At 44.4% G+C, this 16396-nt stretch overlaps 1 protein-coding gene across 1 annotated transcript in view; it reads left to right on the top strand.

The window, feature by feature from the left end:
* CACNA2D4 (calcium voltage-gated channel auxiliary subunit alpha2delta 4) overlaps positions 1–16396 on the top strand; it is a 127595-nt gene that overhangs the window by 38818 nt on the left and 72381 nt on the right. Inside the window, exons 17-24 of the mRNA XM_027905111.1 lie at positions 2097–2171; positions 3566–3652; positions 6933–7004; positions 11268–11329; positions 12033–12100; positions 12229–12274; positions 13730–13827; positions 15930–16023. Coding sequence (XP_027760912.1) covers positions 2097–2171; positions 3566–3652; positions 6933–7004; positions 11268–11329; positions 12033–12100; positions 12229–12274; positions 13730–13827; positions 15930–16023 — 602 coding nt within the window. The remainder of the gene's footprint in view (positions 1–2096; positions 2172–3565; positions 3653–6932; positions 7005–11267; positions 11330–12032; positions 12101–12228; positions 12275–13729; positions 13828–15929; positions 16024–16396) is intronic.

Consider the following 16396-nt stretch of genomic DNA (forward strand, 5'->3'; position numbering starts at 1 on the left):
TCACAGTGGATAAGAGTTGCCATGCCAGCTGGCAAAAAATGTATTGGTTTCACTGTCAATATTCTTTGGAGAAAAAGTGAGGGCTGAATGGATTACGGAGAGCCAACTCTTCTGTCATGCCTAGAGAGGTTTCTTTCTCCAGATCAGCATGAAGATTTTTTGGCAGGACAGTGCACAGAAAGTTGGCTCTTACTGACTTTTGCTGTACCTAGATAGAGTATATGCTCCCCAGACTTGTTAGTCAAAAAGATTCCATTAGCTCTATATTCAATGTATCTAAAAAAACCCCTCATGTTCATCCATAGGAAATCCCTCCAGAGATGCACTGTTTAGTTTGGTTTCTGCTGTCAGCTCCATGCAGTGACCCTTTGCTCAGTCAGGCTGCACACCAGGAGACAACAAACCCATCCAAGGACCACCACGCAACAAGGAAATTTGAGCCATCATTTCAAGTTTTCAGTTTCTCTTAAATAACTATCAGACAAGTACTACCAGTTAGGCAGTTGTCCAAAACCTGATTGCTGAAGGCTCACAGGACTGAAAGTACTGTCAGAAGCTATGAATTTCTGTGGCGCTTCCAGACATGGATACACAGCAGACTATTAACATGAAGCTGCAGGAAATGATCCTTCAGGCAGTGCTGGAACTAGGAGTGTCAGGGTGTGTGCATTCAGCATGCAAAAGCTGGACGATTTGGGCCTGGGGGAACCTTGTCTAGGAGTTCCAATTTTTATACATTTATTTTCCGTATAAGATTGATACTTTTTCATCTTCCTCTCTCCATGTCACTCAAAGGCCAGGTGTCACAATAATCTTTCTTCTGGCCCAAGAAGGGACACAGTTCTTTCCTCCAAGCAGTGCCAGGGAAGGAGAGAAAATTATTTGGATTTCTTTACATCAAAGGCAGGACACATCTTCCCAGAAGCTCTTCCAACTCTAAAGCAGTTTAGAAATCTAGGATCCTCAATTTGAATTCCCCGGAATATGGGTTGCAAAAGGACCAGTTCCAGAGTTCCAGCCCTCAAGAGATTGTGTATTAATGACTGTGCTTACTTGGCTGTGAAATTTCAGCTTTAATAGGCAAGAAAGAAGTTTGCTGATCCAGTGTCTTGGTTTCATTCTTGCCACGCTGAGCTGAGCCAAGTGTGCTTTACAAAAAACTGCTTCACATAGAGACGGTCCAAAGTTTTGATCTGGGATGTGTGAAATACAGAATTCATTCCCTGAATGCACAGACGGATTGTAAATGGCTTACCTCCTCACTTTCCTACTGTTATCCCTCCAGGATTGTCTCTCTAGGAAAATAAAGTTGCAACATTTTTTTGAAATAGAAACCTTAGCCGTTCTTGTTTTCCTTGAGACACCTCTTGTTTTGGCAAGCACAGGCTATCTGCAGACTTTTAGCTGGAATTTGTATTATATATGGGCTTGAGCTGAGTAATTGCTCTCTCGGAAATCTCTTGTAGATCAGGTCAGCCAGTGCCTGCTCTTGTTAGATTATGCTATTCCTTAAAAAGCATTTTAAGACTACAGGCTTGTACAATTGGCCTAGGCTAGGTCTGGTCCTGCCAAAAGTGAAACATAATGCAGAGCTCCTCTGAGGGCCGGCTGGGTTTCCAGGGAAGCCGTCTGTGAGATTCATACTCACTTATTCATTCACTGCTCTGTACACGTAGTGATGGGCATACAGACCTGTCACTGCAGTTTCTGTGTGGTTTACAACATTTACAACATTCCCCATCATTGTCCTTTTTATGAGTGGCTCTGCTGTGCCTGCTGTGGAGAGCTCAGTCTGCCTTTGGGTGGTGATTGTCCACGACGACAGTCAGACTGTAGGAGGGCATCTCTCTCTGGATGTGTACACAAAACCACATACCTGCTCATCCTTTTGTGCATCCAAGCACAGTGAGTCTGCTTGGACAGAGCAGTCAGAGATCTGGAGATAAATGGTTTGGGATGGACCCTATTTTCTGCTGGTCAATACCTATAAAAGGAAAATATTTCTGACTATCAGTGGTGCCAGAGTATTAGTGGTACCCATTACACAGCACTGTTTCTAGCTAAAGCACTAATCATTCTAATGCCTCTTTCTTCAGCTGGGTGTCCATGGATATGCCTTTCTGAACACCAACAACGGCTACATCCTTTCCCACCCAGACCTCCGTCCTTTGGTATGTATAGCTGAGAATCTGAGAACCTTTGCCAACTTGAAAACAGTGACTTTCAGGGGTCCTTCTGATTTGGGGTTTTTTTTGAGCTGTGAAGGCTACCAGGCTCTGATATACAGGCACCTAGGAGCAAGAGGGCCAGAGAAAATAAATCCCACATACACAGACGTATATCTGTACACACATGGGTATGAAGCATAGGGTACCCTGCCTCCCTGTTCTCTGTAGGACTCCATGTGAGGGCTGTATTTGTGTGCACTTGCTGTACTGTGGGTGTATCTGTGCCCATGCAAGGTTTCACTGCCAGGCTGCAGGAGCAGGTCCCCTTGCTCAGGCATATCTCCTACAGGGAGATTCAGCACGAGTAGCACCCCAGTAATAACTACCCAGAGGATCTGGACATTTTAGGATTCTGAGCCTAGCAGGGTGTGGTACCACCAATATTAGTAACACAGTTGAGTCAGAGACCATTTAGAGACCAGCGGATTGCAAATACCTTCTGGGACTTGAGGGAGTAGACATAAGACAGCATTTCTCCCTCATGGTGCCACAGGAGACTCCACCCCACCTATCTGTTTGCAGACACACAGCTGGCCTCATTAGTCAGAGAGCCAGGCATGCAGTGATTTTACATTTCCTACACATGCTGGTCAGCACAAATCCACCTGCACACAGCTCTGAGCATTAGTATGGTCACTGGCAAGAGAAAGTGCCACCACAGGGCCTCACAGCAGCTGTCTGCAAAAAGGCAGCTCTGCACAGGGAGACCACTGGCACAGAGAGTTTCTTTGTTATGTGAAGAGAAGGGGTGCAATATGTTTCCAGGGACAGGCCAAGGCAAAGCTAGGCAGGGGCTGTGCTTTATCCTTCCACCTTAACTTTGCCTCTCTCAGTCTGCTTCACGCCTTTTCCCTCACCTGGAAGATGACAGTGAGATAACTCTCTTTCGTCAGTTAGCTCCAGGTGAAAAGTCTACCCTCAGTGGAGTCAAAACCTAACTCCTGTCAGGAAAGATCTCCTGCTGGTATTATAATGTTAATGGGATTATACTCTGAGCTGCAGGGGGAAAAAATGATTTTCTGGAGGCAAGCGAGTTGTACTGATCTGTTAAGAAGAAGGAGGCCATAGCCTTTACCTGCAAGTTAACCTGTGTTTCTGCCTTCTTCCAGGATCAAACTCTCCCATTTGAATTCTCCTAGCCCCTCACTACCTGTGTAAAGAAATACATGACATAGGACCAAAAAGGCACTTGCACAAATGCTGCCTTCCTAGTCAGAGAATAAATGAGACACCCTCGTTCTTCAACCATTTCTTAAAGGGTTAGTTTAGAAAGTTATCTAGCCACTTATTGGCTATTTTTCTTTCTTTTTTCTTTCTTTTTTTTCAATAAACACCAGTACAAAGAAGGAAAGAAACTGAAGCCTAAGCCGAACTACAACAGTGTAGATCTCTCAGAAGTGGAATGGGAAGACCGGGAGGAAATAGTGAGTATCAGAAAGTGAATTTAGCCTTGTTTGTAGTTCCTTCTTTCTTTTCCTTTGTTTGCCTGTATGGAAGATGTGGGGGAGCAGTGGGCATTCCTGTGTTTTTCTATGCCTGTCTGGCTCTGAGAAAGAGAGGCTGGTGGTCTATAAGAGGACAAGAGATGAAACTACTCTGCAAAGTGCTTGGCTTCCATCCCAGTATGAGTTTACCTCACCAGGAACAAAGAGGGAAAGTGCTGGCACAAGGAAGGAAGCGCTTTGGAGGGTGCTCCATGGAGCCAGTCTGTGCATACATGGCCCAAATGCTGCTGTAATACAAAGCCAAGGTAGCTTTAGGAGTCTGGCAGTGTCCTGTGATGTTACCCATACATGCAGGATGTGAGATACAGCTGAAACCACTCAACTAATGAGATCTGCAGCAAGGAAGAAAGTTCATTCAAAATGAGTTTAGAGCTTGGAGTTACTATTAATACCAGACAAAGAGGATAAGGGACTTTGACACTTAAGAAAAACAAATTTTCAGAAATCCCATTATTTCACAGGTGTAGAGGCACAGAAAATAATAGCTGACCAGAGGAACAAGATTAGAAAATACCTTTTCTACTGTCTTTTAACAAAAATTATTAAAAAGTGATAGACAAGAAAGAGCATGCATCTTAATAGCTGCATAGTGCTGCTTTGCATAACTAGGAACCTAGATAAAATGAGAAGGTAGCAAGGTTCCTCTGGGGCTGGTTTTATTTTACTCAGAAGAAGTAGGAGAAAAGAGATACTTAAGTTACTAAGATAAGAACTGGAGTTAGACAGAATTAGCTGTGAGACAGATGCTTCTGGATTACAGGGGAGACTGCTGAGATAAACGGATCTGATGCCAGAGATATCCACTTAAACAGGTAGGACAAACAAACTGACCAGCAACAGGATCAAAGTTGCCACTGGTGCAGGCCAAGTGCAATGGGTACACCAAATGAACTTGGGAAAGGGAAGTGTGGAAAATTCAGAAATAAAACACAGCAGAAGTGGGTGTGAAACATGGAAAGTAAGACAAGAGGCTTTACATGTAGTGGGACCACCAAGATGCTAGTTGCCAATGGCTTTGTGTAGGTTCACTAATAACTTACAGGGGCTCTGCTCCCACTGTAGTTCTTCTCTCACTGGAGCCACTTTTAGAGCTGTTGCTCTTTACCTAGTTTCTATTAAAAAATAATAATCCAGGAAATGAGAGAACTTTGCTTTGCTGTCCTATTCATTTGGTTAGCAGGTACCTGTCTGACCAAATAACACTGACACCTGAATGCAACTATGATGCAAAGTGTAAGGCTTTTGTCCCTAGGCAATCAGAATAAAACTAACCACGGAGGGGGAAAAAAAGTCATGAAACAGGCATGAATAACAATGCCACTTTGTGTTTCTCTGCTGCACCTTCCAGAAGAAAGAAAGGTTGCAGTCACTGAGGGTACAGAGACATTCAGTGACGCGAACTATATCTGCAGTGTGACTTCAGCAAGTCTAGAGACTCTCAAGATACACCCACTGCAGCAGAAAGCTGCCAACATTTCAACACTCAGATTTGTAGCTATGGTATTAGATCAATGACAGACTTAACAGCAGTTGCAGTATAATCTCAGCAACACTGATAAGCACCAAATTCAGACTGGAAAAATATGCCCAAGTGCTAATGATGTGTAATACAGCCAGCTGCTAAAAGGAAATCCAGTGGAGGGAAGATGGTATTGTCTGGAAAATACCAACTTATGCACAATGGTACTGTCTGCAGCCAGGCAGCAGCAGGGGTTCAGGTTTGCTTGTGAAGCAACACAGGGATATTCACAGTGTGAGGAGAAAAGGGGAAGGGTCGAGGGTCTAGAGGGGAAGATATATAAGGAATGGTTGAGGTCACTTGGTTTGTTCAGCCTGGAGATGAGGAGACTGAGGGGAGACTTCACAGTAGTCCACAGCTTCCTCACGAGGGGAAGCAGAGGGACAGGCACTGATCTCTTCTCTCTGGTGAGCAGTGACAGTGAGAGGGAACAGCATGAAGATGAGTCGGGGGAGGTTTAGGTTGGATATTAGGAAAAGGTTCTTCACCTGCAGGGCAGTTGGGCACTGGAACAGGGAAGTGTCACAGCACCAAGCCTGACAGAGTTCAAGAAGTATTTGGACAACACTCTAGGACACAAAGTGTGATTCTTGGGGCTGTGTTGTGCATGGCCAGGGGTTGGACTTGATGATCCTCGTGGGTCCCTTCCAACTTAGGATATTCAATGATTCTAAATCCAGAACCCACAGCAAGTGCTGCAGGCTGTCAGACCAGAACAGAGAGTATGCCGTGGCTCTGGCAGGAGGTCAAACAACTCTTAGCCAAAAAGGAGTAATAGTACCAGTCAGTGTTTTCATTTCCAAGATGGGGGCCTAGGGAAACATGAGCTTTATATTCTAGGTCTGTAAATAACCCACATCAAACAGACATAGTAAACAAAGCCGTGGCCTTGTAAAGCAAATGCAGTCAAGACTGGCTAGCACCTGAATGGAGGCCTGTCTCTGGAAGTAAGGAAACAATTTGTGTGAATGAATAAGTTACTTCCCACCTATTTTTTCTATCCAGGCTGAAGCAATAGACTGATACGCTCTGGCAGGCTGGTCCTGAAGTCAAAGCCTCTGCACTTGTGGAAAAATTTCCTGGCTCTTTCTTGCAAGAGGCTGAGAGTTACCGTGAAAATTAAATTTTGGAACCTGGATTGAATAAAGTGGTCTTCTCACTGCCTACCCTGCTGACATACAGTCTTGCTTTCCTGCGCTAAACAGCTGCTTTGCTGCACCTCAGAAGTGGTGCTCAATACAGCCTATAATTTATAAATCAGTTTTAAAAATGTCAAAGAGCTTTGGATTCAGTCTGAGGGGAGTTAGTGAGTTTCTCAGTTGTCTCGTCTTCCAGGCTCTCAAAGCATTGTGCTAATGACTTTCTGGCTGCCAAACGGGGAAGTCTGAAACTCGGACTGGCAATTCCATAGATTCCAGACCCTTTCTTTGTGCTAAAAAGACATATCAAGAGGCTTTCAGCATAAACCATTACTACCCTGTGTCACTTATCAGCCTGACTGAACAAGGATTCTGACCACCAAGAACAGGTTTGCAGTTTAAAGGGAGCAATAAAGAGCTGGGAAGGAGAAGGAAGCTACAGTCACTCTGCCAGCCACTGTATGTTAATGACAAGTGACTCTATTAATTCCTGTCCTGCCCTGCCTGGAGACACTAATACCAAACTTGTTCACCTCTGCAGCTGAGAACTGCCATGATCAATGGGGAAACAGGCTACCTCTCTATGGATGTGAAGGTCCCTGTGGACAAAGGGGTAAGAAATTATCCTTCTGTTCAGGTCACACAAGGGAGTGGATGGGAAGTGGATGCTGAAGAACCACAAAGGATGTGGTGTTAATGCTCAGTATTTCTGAGTGTGAAGGTTTTATTGTTTCACCACATATAGAACTCGTGTGCTAAAGACATCTAGAAAAGCATCATTAGAAGTGCTCCTTACACCTACCATTATTCTGCTCTTAGAAAAGTATTGAAAACACCTCTCAGCTCCCTACTTTGTCCAGGCAAAGCCAAAAAGCATGTTGTTCACTGTTTATGGGGCTGTGAGAGGACAGTATCAAGAGTTTAGAATGGGGAAAATTATGCTGATCTGAGCTAGACAGAAAGAAGTTTGGAGACTATTTTGCCACTCCCTTTCCCTACCCAAAGCCACTCATGAAAACTTTGTCCCTCCCTTTGTCAGAATGTGATTTCTTTTATCCAGGGCCAGGATTAAATTTCTATGCAAATATTTGCAGATGTTTTATGAAAAATCCTAGCAAAATGTAGACTTGAACATTCCCTACCAGTTCTAGAGTAGGGTTATACATCTTCCCTTAGAATCAGTGCAAGATTATCTTATACATTTATGTTCACTGGTACTTTTTCATTCAGGTTTATTTAACTCTCTTAAAGATTTTGGCTTTCATCATTTCCTGTTAGGAAGTATTCCAGAGTCCTGCAAGTTACACTGCCCAGAAGTCTTCTATATTTCAGGACAATTTTCCATCCTTTACAGAGAGTATTTTTTTCACTGGCTGGCTGAACTGTTCCCATGCTAAGCCACAGTCAGCACCAATTCCAACAAACTGCTCTCAACCACTGCTGAAAATAGTGTCACTTCCTAATGAAGACACCCCTCTGTTTCCTCTGAATGGTGGTACTGCAAGATCTGGTCACTACATTTTCTCTCTCTATTCTTGGAGTTTGCAACTCTCAGGTTCCTGTCAATGGCTTGGCCTTTCTTCTCCAGGGCATTGCCAACATCTACATTTGAATTATTTGCACATTTTTCAGTCCAAGCAATTCAGCCATTGTGTTTGCTCTCTTCGTGTCTTTTATCATTTCTGGTGCACAAGTACCAGGGCTTTGCTTAATTAGAGTTCTGTTTCCCTGTTGCTCTTTAGAGAGCATATATTCTCTGCAATGAGGTATTTCTGAACAGGGAGCCCCAAATCTCCTTTCTGCTGTCCCTTCAATTTTTTTCTCCCTCCCACAGCTCCGCTGGAACTGCCGCCTTCACTTCTGTGTTTCTTAGCTATTTTTTTCCAGTTGCCATTTTTCCACAAGAAACCCACTTCTCCTCTTCATCCAGCCTTTCTAATTTTAAGGTCTGTTGAGACTTTTATTCAGTATGCAGAGAAATGTTTTATTTTGTCTTGCAGATCCCTGTACATAAGGGCTGCTAAGGCAGAGTCTGTCTGTTCCTCTCATTAGATCTTTTTCCCATGATAGCCTGTTGTTTACTGTTTCTTTTTGTTTACAATGCTGCAGCTGGTTCTCACTCCGTATCTTTTTTAAGCCCACTTTAACAGATTCCTTAGAATAAAATTTCATGAGAAGCTGTTTCAAGTGCTTTATATATACCCAGATACATTGCATGTCCTTTATTTCCTTCATCCCTCTATCTTAGTTATTCTGTCAGAAAAGCAATTAAGGTTTTCAAGCAAAATCTATTATTTGTAAGCCAAGATTGCTTATTTTGCTAGCTTAACCTCTTTGTCTCTGTGCACCATCAACAACACTTCTGAGTCATCCAGTGATGTCTTTTTAGTTCAATATTTTAGAGGCATCTTTCTGCTCCCCTACCCAGAGGGAAAAAAAACATATAACAAAAAGTAGCCTTGGTAGAGAGGAATTACCTGTTTCATTCTGCAGCATTGGAAGCCTTATGAAGCACAACAGGAAACTGAAGTACGTGACAGTTTTACTATTATCAGAATATACACAGTGAGAAACAGAAATGAAATTTAGCAACTCCCAGTTTTACCCTGCTAGCTGATGAAGCAGATCAGCATTGAAACAAAGAAAGTGATGACAGAGCCTTGAAACAAAGAGAGGGCAGTCAGACTGCAGAGACAAGGCCTGAATGAAGGGATAGAATTTATTCTGTCAGCCATGTAAACATCGATTTCCCAGGTTGATCTCAGGAAGGTATTGAGAGCAGTGTGATAGAGAGGGGAAAATAAGGAACAAATACAAGAGGCGGTTTTTAGAGAGATCAAGTGGCAGCTGGAGTACAAAAGAGTTGTGACTGTGAAAGCAAAAGAGCGAGGACATGGGTAGGAGCTGTGGCAAGCCACTGGCAATGGCAATAGCAATGACTGGATACCTAATACAGTGACAACACCAAAACTGGAAACACAAATGTTCCCAGACTGCAGGGGATGGTAGTCAGCTATCCTGGCATGGTGCCAAGATGCCCATGCTCCTCTCTTCTCCCTGATCCCCACTATGTAGCAAAGTCCTGTCTGACCATCCTCAGCCCCGCCTGGCTCAAGGGTGCCTCTGGTTCTCTTCCATTCCATGGATAAGTGGTGATACCTCCAGCTGTCTTGGAGCAGGCTGGCCACCCACTCTCTCCACCTGCCCAAAAAGAGATTTGCCTTCCCTCCCTCAAGTTGCAAGTGCTGAGTGGCTGCATGTGCAGAAGAGGGGAAGGTCAGGGGAACAAAGAATGAGCAGGACAAGCCCTGCTAAAGGGAAGGGTCTCAGAGTAGTGGCCAGGTCTTCTTCTCCATGCCTCCCTGCCTCCACCATTAGATCAGACAGGCAATAAAAGGGAGGATTAATACCTCTTGTACCACCTCAAAACATCACCATGCCATGTTCTTCAGGGGTATCACAGCACTTTGGAAGATCTTGCACATCAGGAGGAATCACTTCACTGAAAGAGTTATTAAACATTGAAATGAACTGCCCAGGAGGGTGATAGAGTGAGTGACCATCCCTAGAGAGGTTCAACAAACAACTGGATGTCGCACTTAGTACTCTGGGCTAGCTGGCAAGGTAGTGATTAGTCAAAGGTTGGATTCGGTCATCTTACAGATCTTTTCCAACCTAAATGATTCCGTATAATCTTGGCACAAAGACCCTGTTGCTCAGCAGTATAGAGCTGCCATACATGGAGAGAGAGAGAGAGGAGGGAAGGGGTTGAGCCACCTGCCACCTCTTCACCTAAAAATATCCCCCATCCCCATCAGCCCAATAAGCACAAAGTCGGTGCTCGCTGTGGAGCTGGAGCTGGCACTGGCTTGTCCTTTGTGCCTTGCTCCACTTCCACTGCTGCATGGCTTGAGCAGCTTAGAGCAGGCACAACTCTCCCTGGGGAACACTGAGTTTTCTGTGTTCACTCCCCTGTCTCCCACACACATCCTCTCACCTCGTTTTCAGACTGGGTCTAGGATTTTAAACATATTAGGGTTCATATACTGGCATAAGGCTTGGATAGAAACTTTCCAAAAACTTTTCTCCTTTGGAAAAGAGTTCCACTGAAATCAACACTTTCCTACAGGAAAAGGCCAGTCTGGCAAATAGATGAAGTTCTGAAGCAGCTTTCAATAATCTGAAATGTCTTCAGTTGAAATGTCAGTCTGAAAAAAATATTTTCATGTGACTCAAAACGGCTTGGATTTGAATCAGCATTTTTTTTCCAAATTTAAAACGTAATTTTTTTTTTACTGATGTTTTTTAACAAAATTGGAATATGCTAATGTCTTGTCCCAATTTGGCATGAAAGCAAAGGTCAGGAATATTAGTATCTCCCACAGGAGTGGGGAGACTTGGCCCCAGCTGCCCACACACACAGTGGGTATATTTGCCATCTTTCTACCTGCCCCACTGAGCCCCCCTCCTGCTGGAGATGATGATTACGATGATGATGACGATGTGCAAAGCTGTCAAGGTTGCTGTGTATGGCAAAAGAACAGTAGGGCCCCAGCATGTTGGCTTGGAGGGTGTGAGAGGGAGGGCAGCTTCCCCCCACCCCTTCCTGCAACCGGTGCAGGAGCTCTAGAGCAAAGAAAGATTTAACTGAAGCCCTGGAAAGACCGAGTGGCTGCCTGGATCCTGAAAGAGCTGGATATGCTGACTACTGCACATTCATCCCTGCTTCCAGCCAGCCCTAGCAGGGTGTGAAGTGTTGGTAATGACTGACTGCTTCTGCTTAGCCTTGGGGACATATATCCCTGGTCCCCATCACCACAATGCTCTTGGTCTGTCAGATGGTCTCTCACTTCTCTTATTCCTGCTCTTATTCCAGAAACGAGTTCTTTTCCTCACCAATGATTATTTCTTCACGGACATCAGTGGCACACCCTTCAGGTGAGCAAGGACTATGTGACACCAACACAGTGTATCAGAAGTATGATCATGGACAGCAGATTGGTCCCTTTTCTTCACAAAACTGGCTACAACTTATGAGCAGAGCAGTGTGAATAACTGACTTCTTTGTTCCTATGGTCATTAAAATATTGTTTGGGGTCAACTCAAAAGGAATATTATGATTTATCTGAAGTTCAGAATACAAAAGCTATGCCTTGGGTGAATCACATTTCATTTCAGAGAAATAAGACATCTTCAGTTTTCCATTCCACTGAATATGGTTTATGTTCTGGCATATGGCTTTAAAAAAACCCAGCGCTGTTATAAACTAAAAATTATAAAACATAGAATAACAAATCAAGCAAAGCATGTGTGTGTGATTGCTTATGGGTTGGTTTTTCTTTTCCCCAGCTGAAATGGTTTGAAACTGGCACAGGTTTGAGTAGTGTTATCATTGACCTGAATCTGCAATGTTGGCTAAAACATTATCAGCAGAAATGCTTCACAGCTCTACCGAACAGGTTCTTTTGCCTCTTGTGCTGAAATCGGATCTCACTTAATCCTCTTTTGATGATGTTCTTTTCTTTAATAGCTGTGGAGGGAGTTAATGTCTTTAAGGGTTGTTACTGCAGGGAGTGCAGCGTCATGTTTAGGAATGACACCTTTCCCTGCTGACAAGTCCTGTTTTCCTTCCTGCCTCCAGCCTGGGTGTTGTGCTGTCCAGGGGACACGGGGAGTACATTCTGCTGGGGAACACTTCAGTGGAAGAAGGTAGGTTAATCTGAAAGGGCCATGCTGTCCCAAGGGACAAGGCAGCTAATCTGAACTTCACCACTTTTCTCCTCCACAGCCTGTACCTGTCTGGTACCTAGCTGAATACATGTATTATCTGCTTTCAGGTTTGCACGACCTGCTCCAGCCAGACTTGTCTTTAGCGAATGAATGGTAAGTGGAGGAAATCCTGTCAGTGACACAGGACTTTGTCATGATATTTGGGCAAACTTCCCAGCAATGTGGCTTGCATTCACCACCCTCTGTGGCCTAGAGAAAAAGCAGTGCTCTTCAGGGGCTATACCTGAAAAGACAGGATGGTCTCCAGGAAATTCATTACCACCTCTTCCTTTGGGAGATCCCACCAAGACCTGGCACATCACTGTGCTAACAAACATCTGAGATTTATCCTCAGTCTTCTGTGCTCAGACTTATTTTTTCCCCTCGTGTTGCTCAGAATTGTCTTACAAAACCTACAGTATGTCAGACCTGTCAGGAAATTTTGTTGCAAGCTTGGTGAGTGATTGAAATGCTTTTTTAAATCCTAGCTTATTTTTGGTTGGCATTCTTCTGAACTGAGCCTAGACCTAATTTCTAGTGAACATGAAGGTGATTTATGACCCCTGTTTCAATAGCAAGCAGAATTTACAGTTTTGCTTGGTTTGGATATGAAACAGGGTGAAGCATGGCACTTTCCATTTATTGCTGTGAGGTTTGGGGTTTTCATGAACCCAACATTCAGTTACACTCAGTCACATGAACCCAGCCTGTATCAAAGCCAAAATAACTCTATTCAAGAAGTCCTGCACCTCTTCTCGCCTCTCATTACACTGCTAAGTTTCACAGGCAGTGCATTTGAGACACAAGCAGTGACTTCTCCTTCTTCTACTCCTGACTTGGGGTGTCAGCTTACACACTTTACATATTAATTTCTCTTAGACTTCTCTCATAAATCACTCCTTTCAGCCCCTTTGTGAATTGTAATTCTCTCTTATAACCCCTTCCTCTCCTGACAACGGAGCGGTCAAAATTGGAAGCAGGATTAGAAGACTGGTTTCTTTTATAATGCAGAGCACTTGTAACACATTCTTCTGCTTCTCCCCAAACTGTGTCCAGAGGCTCCTGCAGTAGTGTCCCCATGGGACAGATTTTCTTGTCACCATATCATACTGCAAGATCATTCCTCATCTCACATTTTGTTTCTCTGTCTCTTGTTTTTTCTGTTCCTAGTCTGGTCTCACTCACATTACACAAGACTCTCTGCTTCTCGGGTCTCTCCATCACATTGTTACAGTCTACAAAGACACATGTTGACATCTTACACAATGTGTAATACAGATAACTGCTGGAAGGATTTGGGGCAGCTGGGTTGCATTGTGAGCTTATGCTGAAGAGCATCACAGCAGCTCTACCAAGCTCAGCAGTCAGGTTAACTGGTGTTTGGTTTACTGGTAGGGTTTGACTTACAGCCACACTGTTAGATTTTGAGTGGGCACACCATGCAGCAGTGGCAAAATCTTTGCAGATTTCAGGTTTCTTGCTGAATTGTTTTTGCAGTTATTATCTTCCAGGAGCATTTGGTTAACTGTGGTTTCTCTTTGCCCTTGCTTCTTCTTCCCTTCCCACCAGGATTTACTGCATCACCGACATCGATCCAGACCACCGAAAGCTCAGCCAGCTGGAGGCTGTGATCCGTTTCCTCACTGGAGAGGACGCTGACCTGGAATGTGAGTCCCAGGCACTGAAAGGGCCCTGCTGGGGTTTTCCTGTACCCATCACAGGGGAGAGGGAGCTACGACAAACTTATTGGTGTCAGACTGAGCTCTTTTGGCACCTGTTCACACAGGCAGGGCTGAACTCAAGCCCAGAATAATTCACAAGTGGAAATGAACTGAGGATCCACTCCCTTGATTCCGTCAGAGGATTTTTTTTCCATTTCAAAGCTGATATGTAACTCAGCCTTATTGGAGGTCTCAGCATAGGAAATACTGAAGGGTGAAAGGCTTGAAAGGAGCTTGGTAGGAGCTGCAAACAATGTGTAAGACTGACCAGCTGGGCTAGATGGGGGATGGCAAGAGGAGCCAGGAAAACTAGAGACTACTCAGCTTCCCATGGTCCCAGTTGTCATCCTCCAAGGGTTCACAGTGCCATCTAGAGAGATGGGCTCTTTCAGAACAAGGATTACTAACTTTGCTTTCCAAACACAACAGGTAACTGATCTAGGGGTAAAAAATTGTCACAGAATTATTATCTTTGCTGCTCCCCCTGCTGCTCATCCATTGCACCAGGCAACACATGGGCAGCTGATACAGCACCACCACAGTGAGATCTCTGTCAGGGGGCGGAGGTGGGCAGCTGTGCATGGGAGCTTCTTACAGCAATTTAGCTTTAGGATGTCCTTCAGCTCCCTTAGTTGTGCAAAGTACAAGCTTTTGCGTGTGGTGCTGCATCTGAGAGGCACAAACCTCTGGCACAAGAATGGGAATCTCTTAAACCTAAAATCAAATGTAATCCAGTAATTTTGCCTCTCTTTGCACAATGTGAGCAGACCCCCACCTGGCTCTCCTTAGAGCAGGCTGGAAAGAGGAGACATATCAGCTGAAGAGGCCAGGGAGGAGGAAAGTTTCAGGAGAACTGACTATGAGAAACATGCAGACTTGGAAGTGCTGTGGAGGAAAAACAGATATGATTTGAACACATCTGGAGAGAGAAAGGTCTCGTGGTGAGCTTTGATCTTGAGGTTTGAATTACAAGGATGGAGAGAAGGATCCTGAGAGCTGTGACAAAGAAAGTCAGGTGAACTTGAGATAAAGCATTAAGAGAGACTGGAACATCAGCCCAGACACACTGAAATGGTGAGGGTGTTTCCATCTAGAACGGCACTGAAAGGGGCATTTCTGCAATATGATGGTCATCATATTCTCACAGGAGATTAATGCAAGCAGGGTAATACAATAATGAAGCAGGTCAAAGAAATGGGGTTTGGGAATAAGTCATTTAGCACGTGATGATACTTTGAACTTTCCTAATCACTTCTTAGTTCCAAAGTGGATTAGACCGGTGGCCTGGACTGGCTTGAGCATCTAGTGGAAATCAGGACAGGACAGTGTTTTATGAGGCTTACAGGAAGGAAGCAGGGCTAACAGAGAAGCCAGTGAGCACAGGGACAGAGTAGAGGCCATAAAGAAGTCACTAGTGATTTTGCAGGAAGCTTCTCAAGTGGAATGTGGTGGCTGGTAGCCTCTCTATGGGATACCCAGAAGAAAAGTCAAGGTAGGGATTTGAGGCAGTGGTCTGTTCATTAAAGGAGAAGGTTGAGTGAAGGTCTAATGAATAACTTCATTTGAAAGCCTCTCACTTGCCCACACTTATTTGGACACCACCCTTCCACCAAGTTTGCAGGGGAACTGGTCTGATGACTTTGGACATTAGGAAGAAATTCTTCACAGACATGATGATTAGAAATTGGAATGGGCTGCCCAGGGAGGTGGTGGAGTCACCATCCTTGGAGGTGTTTAGGAAAGACTAGACATGGCACTTGGTGCCATGGTCTAGTTGACAAGGTGGTGATCTGTCATGGGTAGGACTTGGCCTCAGAGGTCTTTTCCAACCTAACTGATTCTGTGATCTTGGCAGTAACATCTGTTCCTGTGCTCTCCACCATCCAGGGGGGTAGGTCCTCTTCTCTGCCCTGTGATGGGAGGTCTCCTTTTGTGCCACATTGCTCCATTGTCCTGGCCAGATAGATGTTCCTTACCAAGGGATTCTCTAAAACACCCTGGTGGGAACATGTCTTTTTCTTCTGATTTTTGTTCTCCTTCCTTCTCAGGTGATGAGGAGTTGGTCCAGGAAGTGCTGTTTGATGCAGTGGTCACTGCACCCATGGAGGCCTACTGGACTACATTAGCCCTCAATATGTCCATGTAAGTGTTTAAGAAATAAATATGGATAAAACTGCATTGAAGAGGCATCTTCAGAGTATATGGGTTTAGGCAGTGCCTGAAACAGTCACAGAGCCTTGCACAGCATACAAAATACTTCAGAAATAGCTCAAAAAGCTGATAGAAATAGCTCAGCAGCTTTAGAAATAACCCAGAAAGTGTCTCTCAGGAGTAAACTGCAGTAGGCTGGACCTCCTTGGGACAGCCTTTAGTTTGGTGAGGGATTTTTTTTTAGTGAAGAAAAGGTAGTTTGGTCTTGTCTCTATCGGTGATGCCTTCAGATTGAGCCTCAGGAAGGTAGTGGACAGGCTGGCTTCACTAAACAACTTTCTATTTTGTTATTTCCAGTGATGCA

Source organism: Empidonax traillii, unplaced genomic scaffold (assembly GCF_003031625.1).
Source record: "Empidonax traillii isolate 1590-97213 ecotype Southwest subspecies unplaced genomic scaffold, ASM303162v1 scaffold25:size3598162, whole genome shotgun sequence".
NCBI classification, from domain to species: Eukaryota; Metazoa; Chordata; class Aves; order Passeriformes; family Tyrannidae; genus Empidonax; species Empidonax traillii.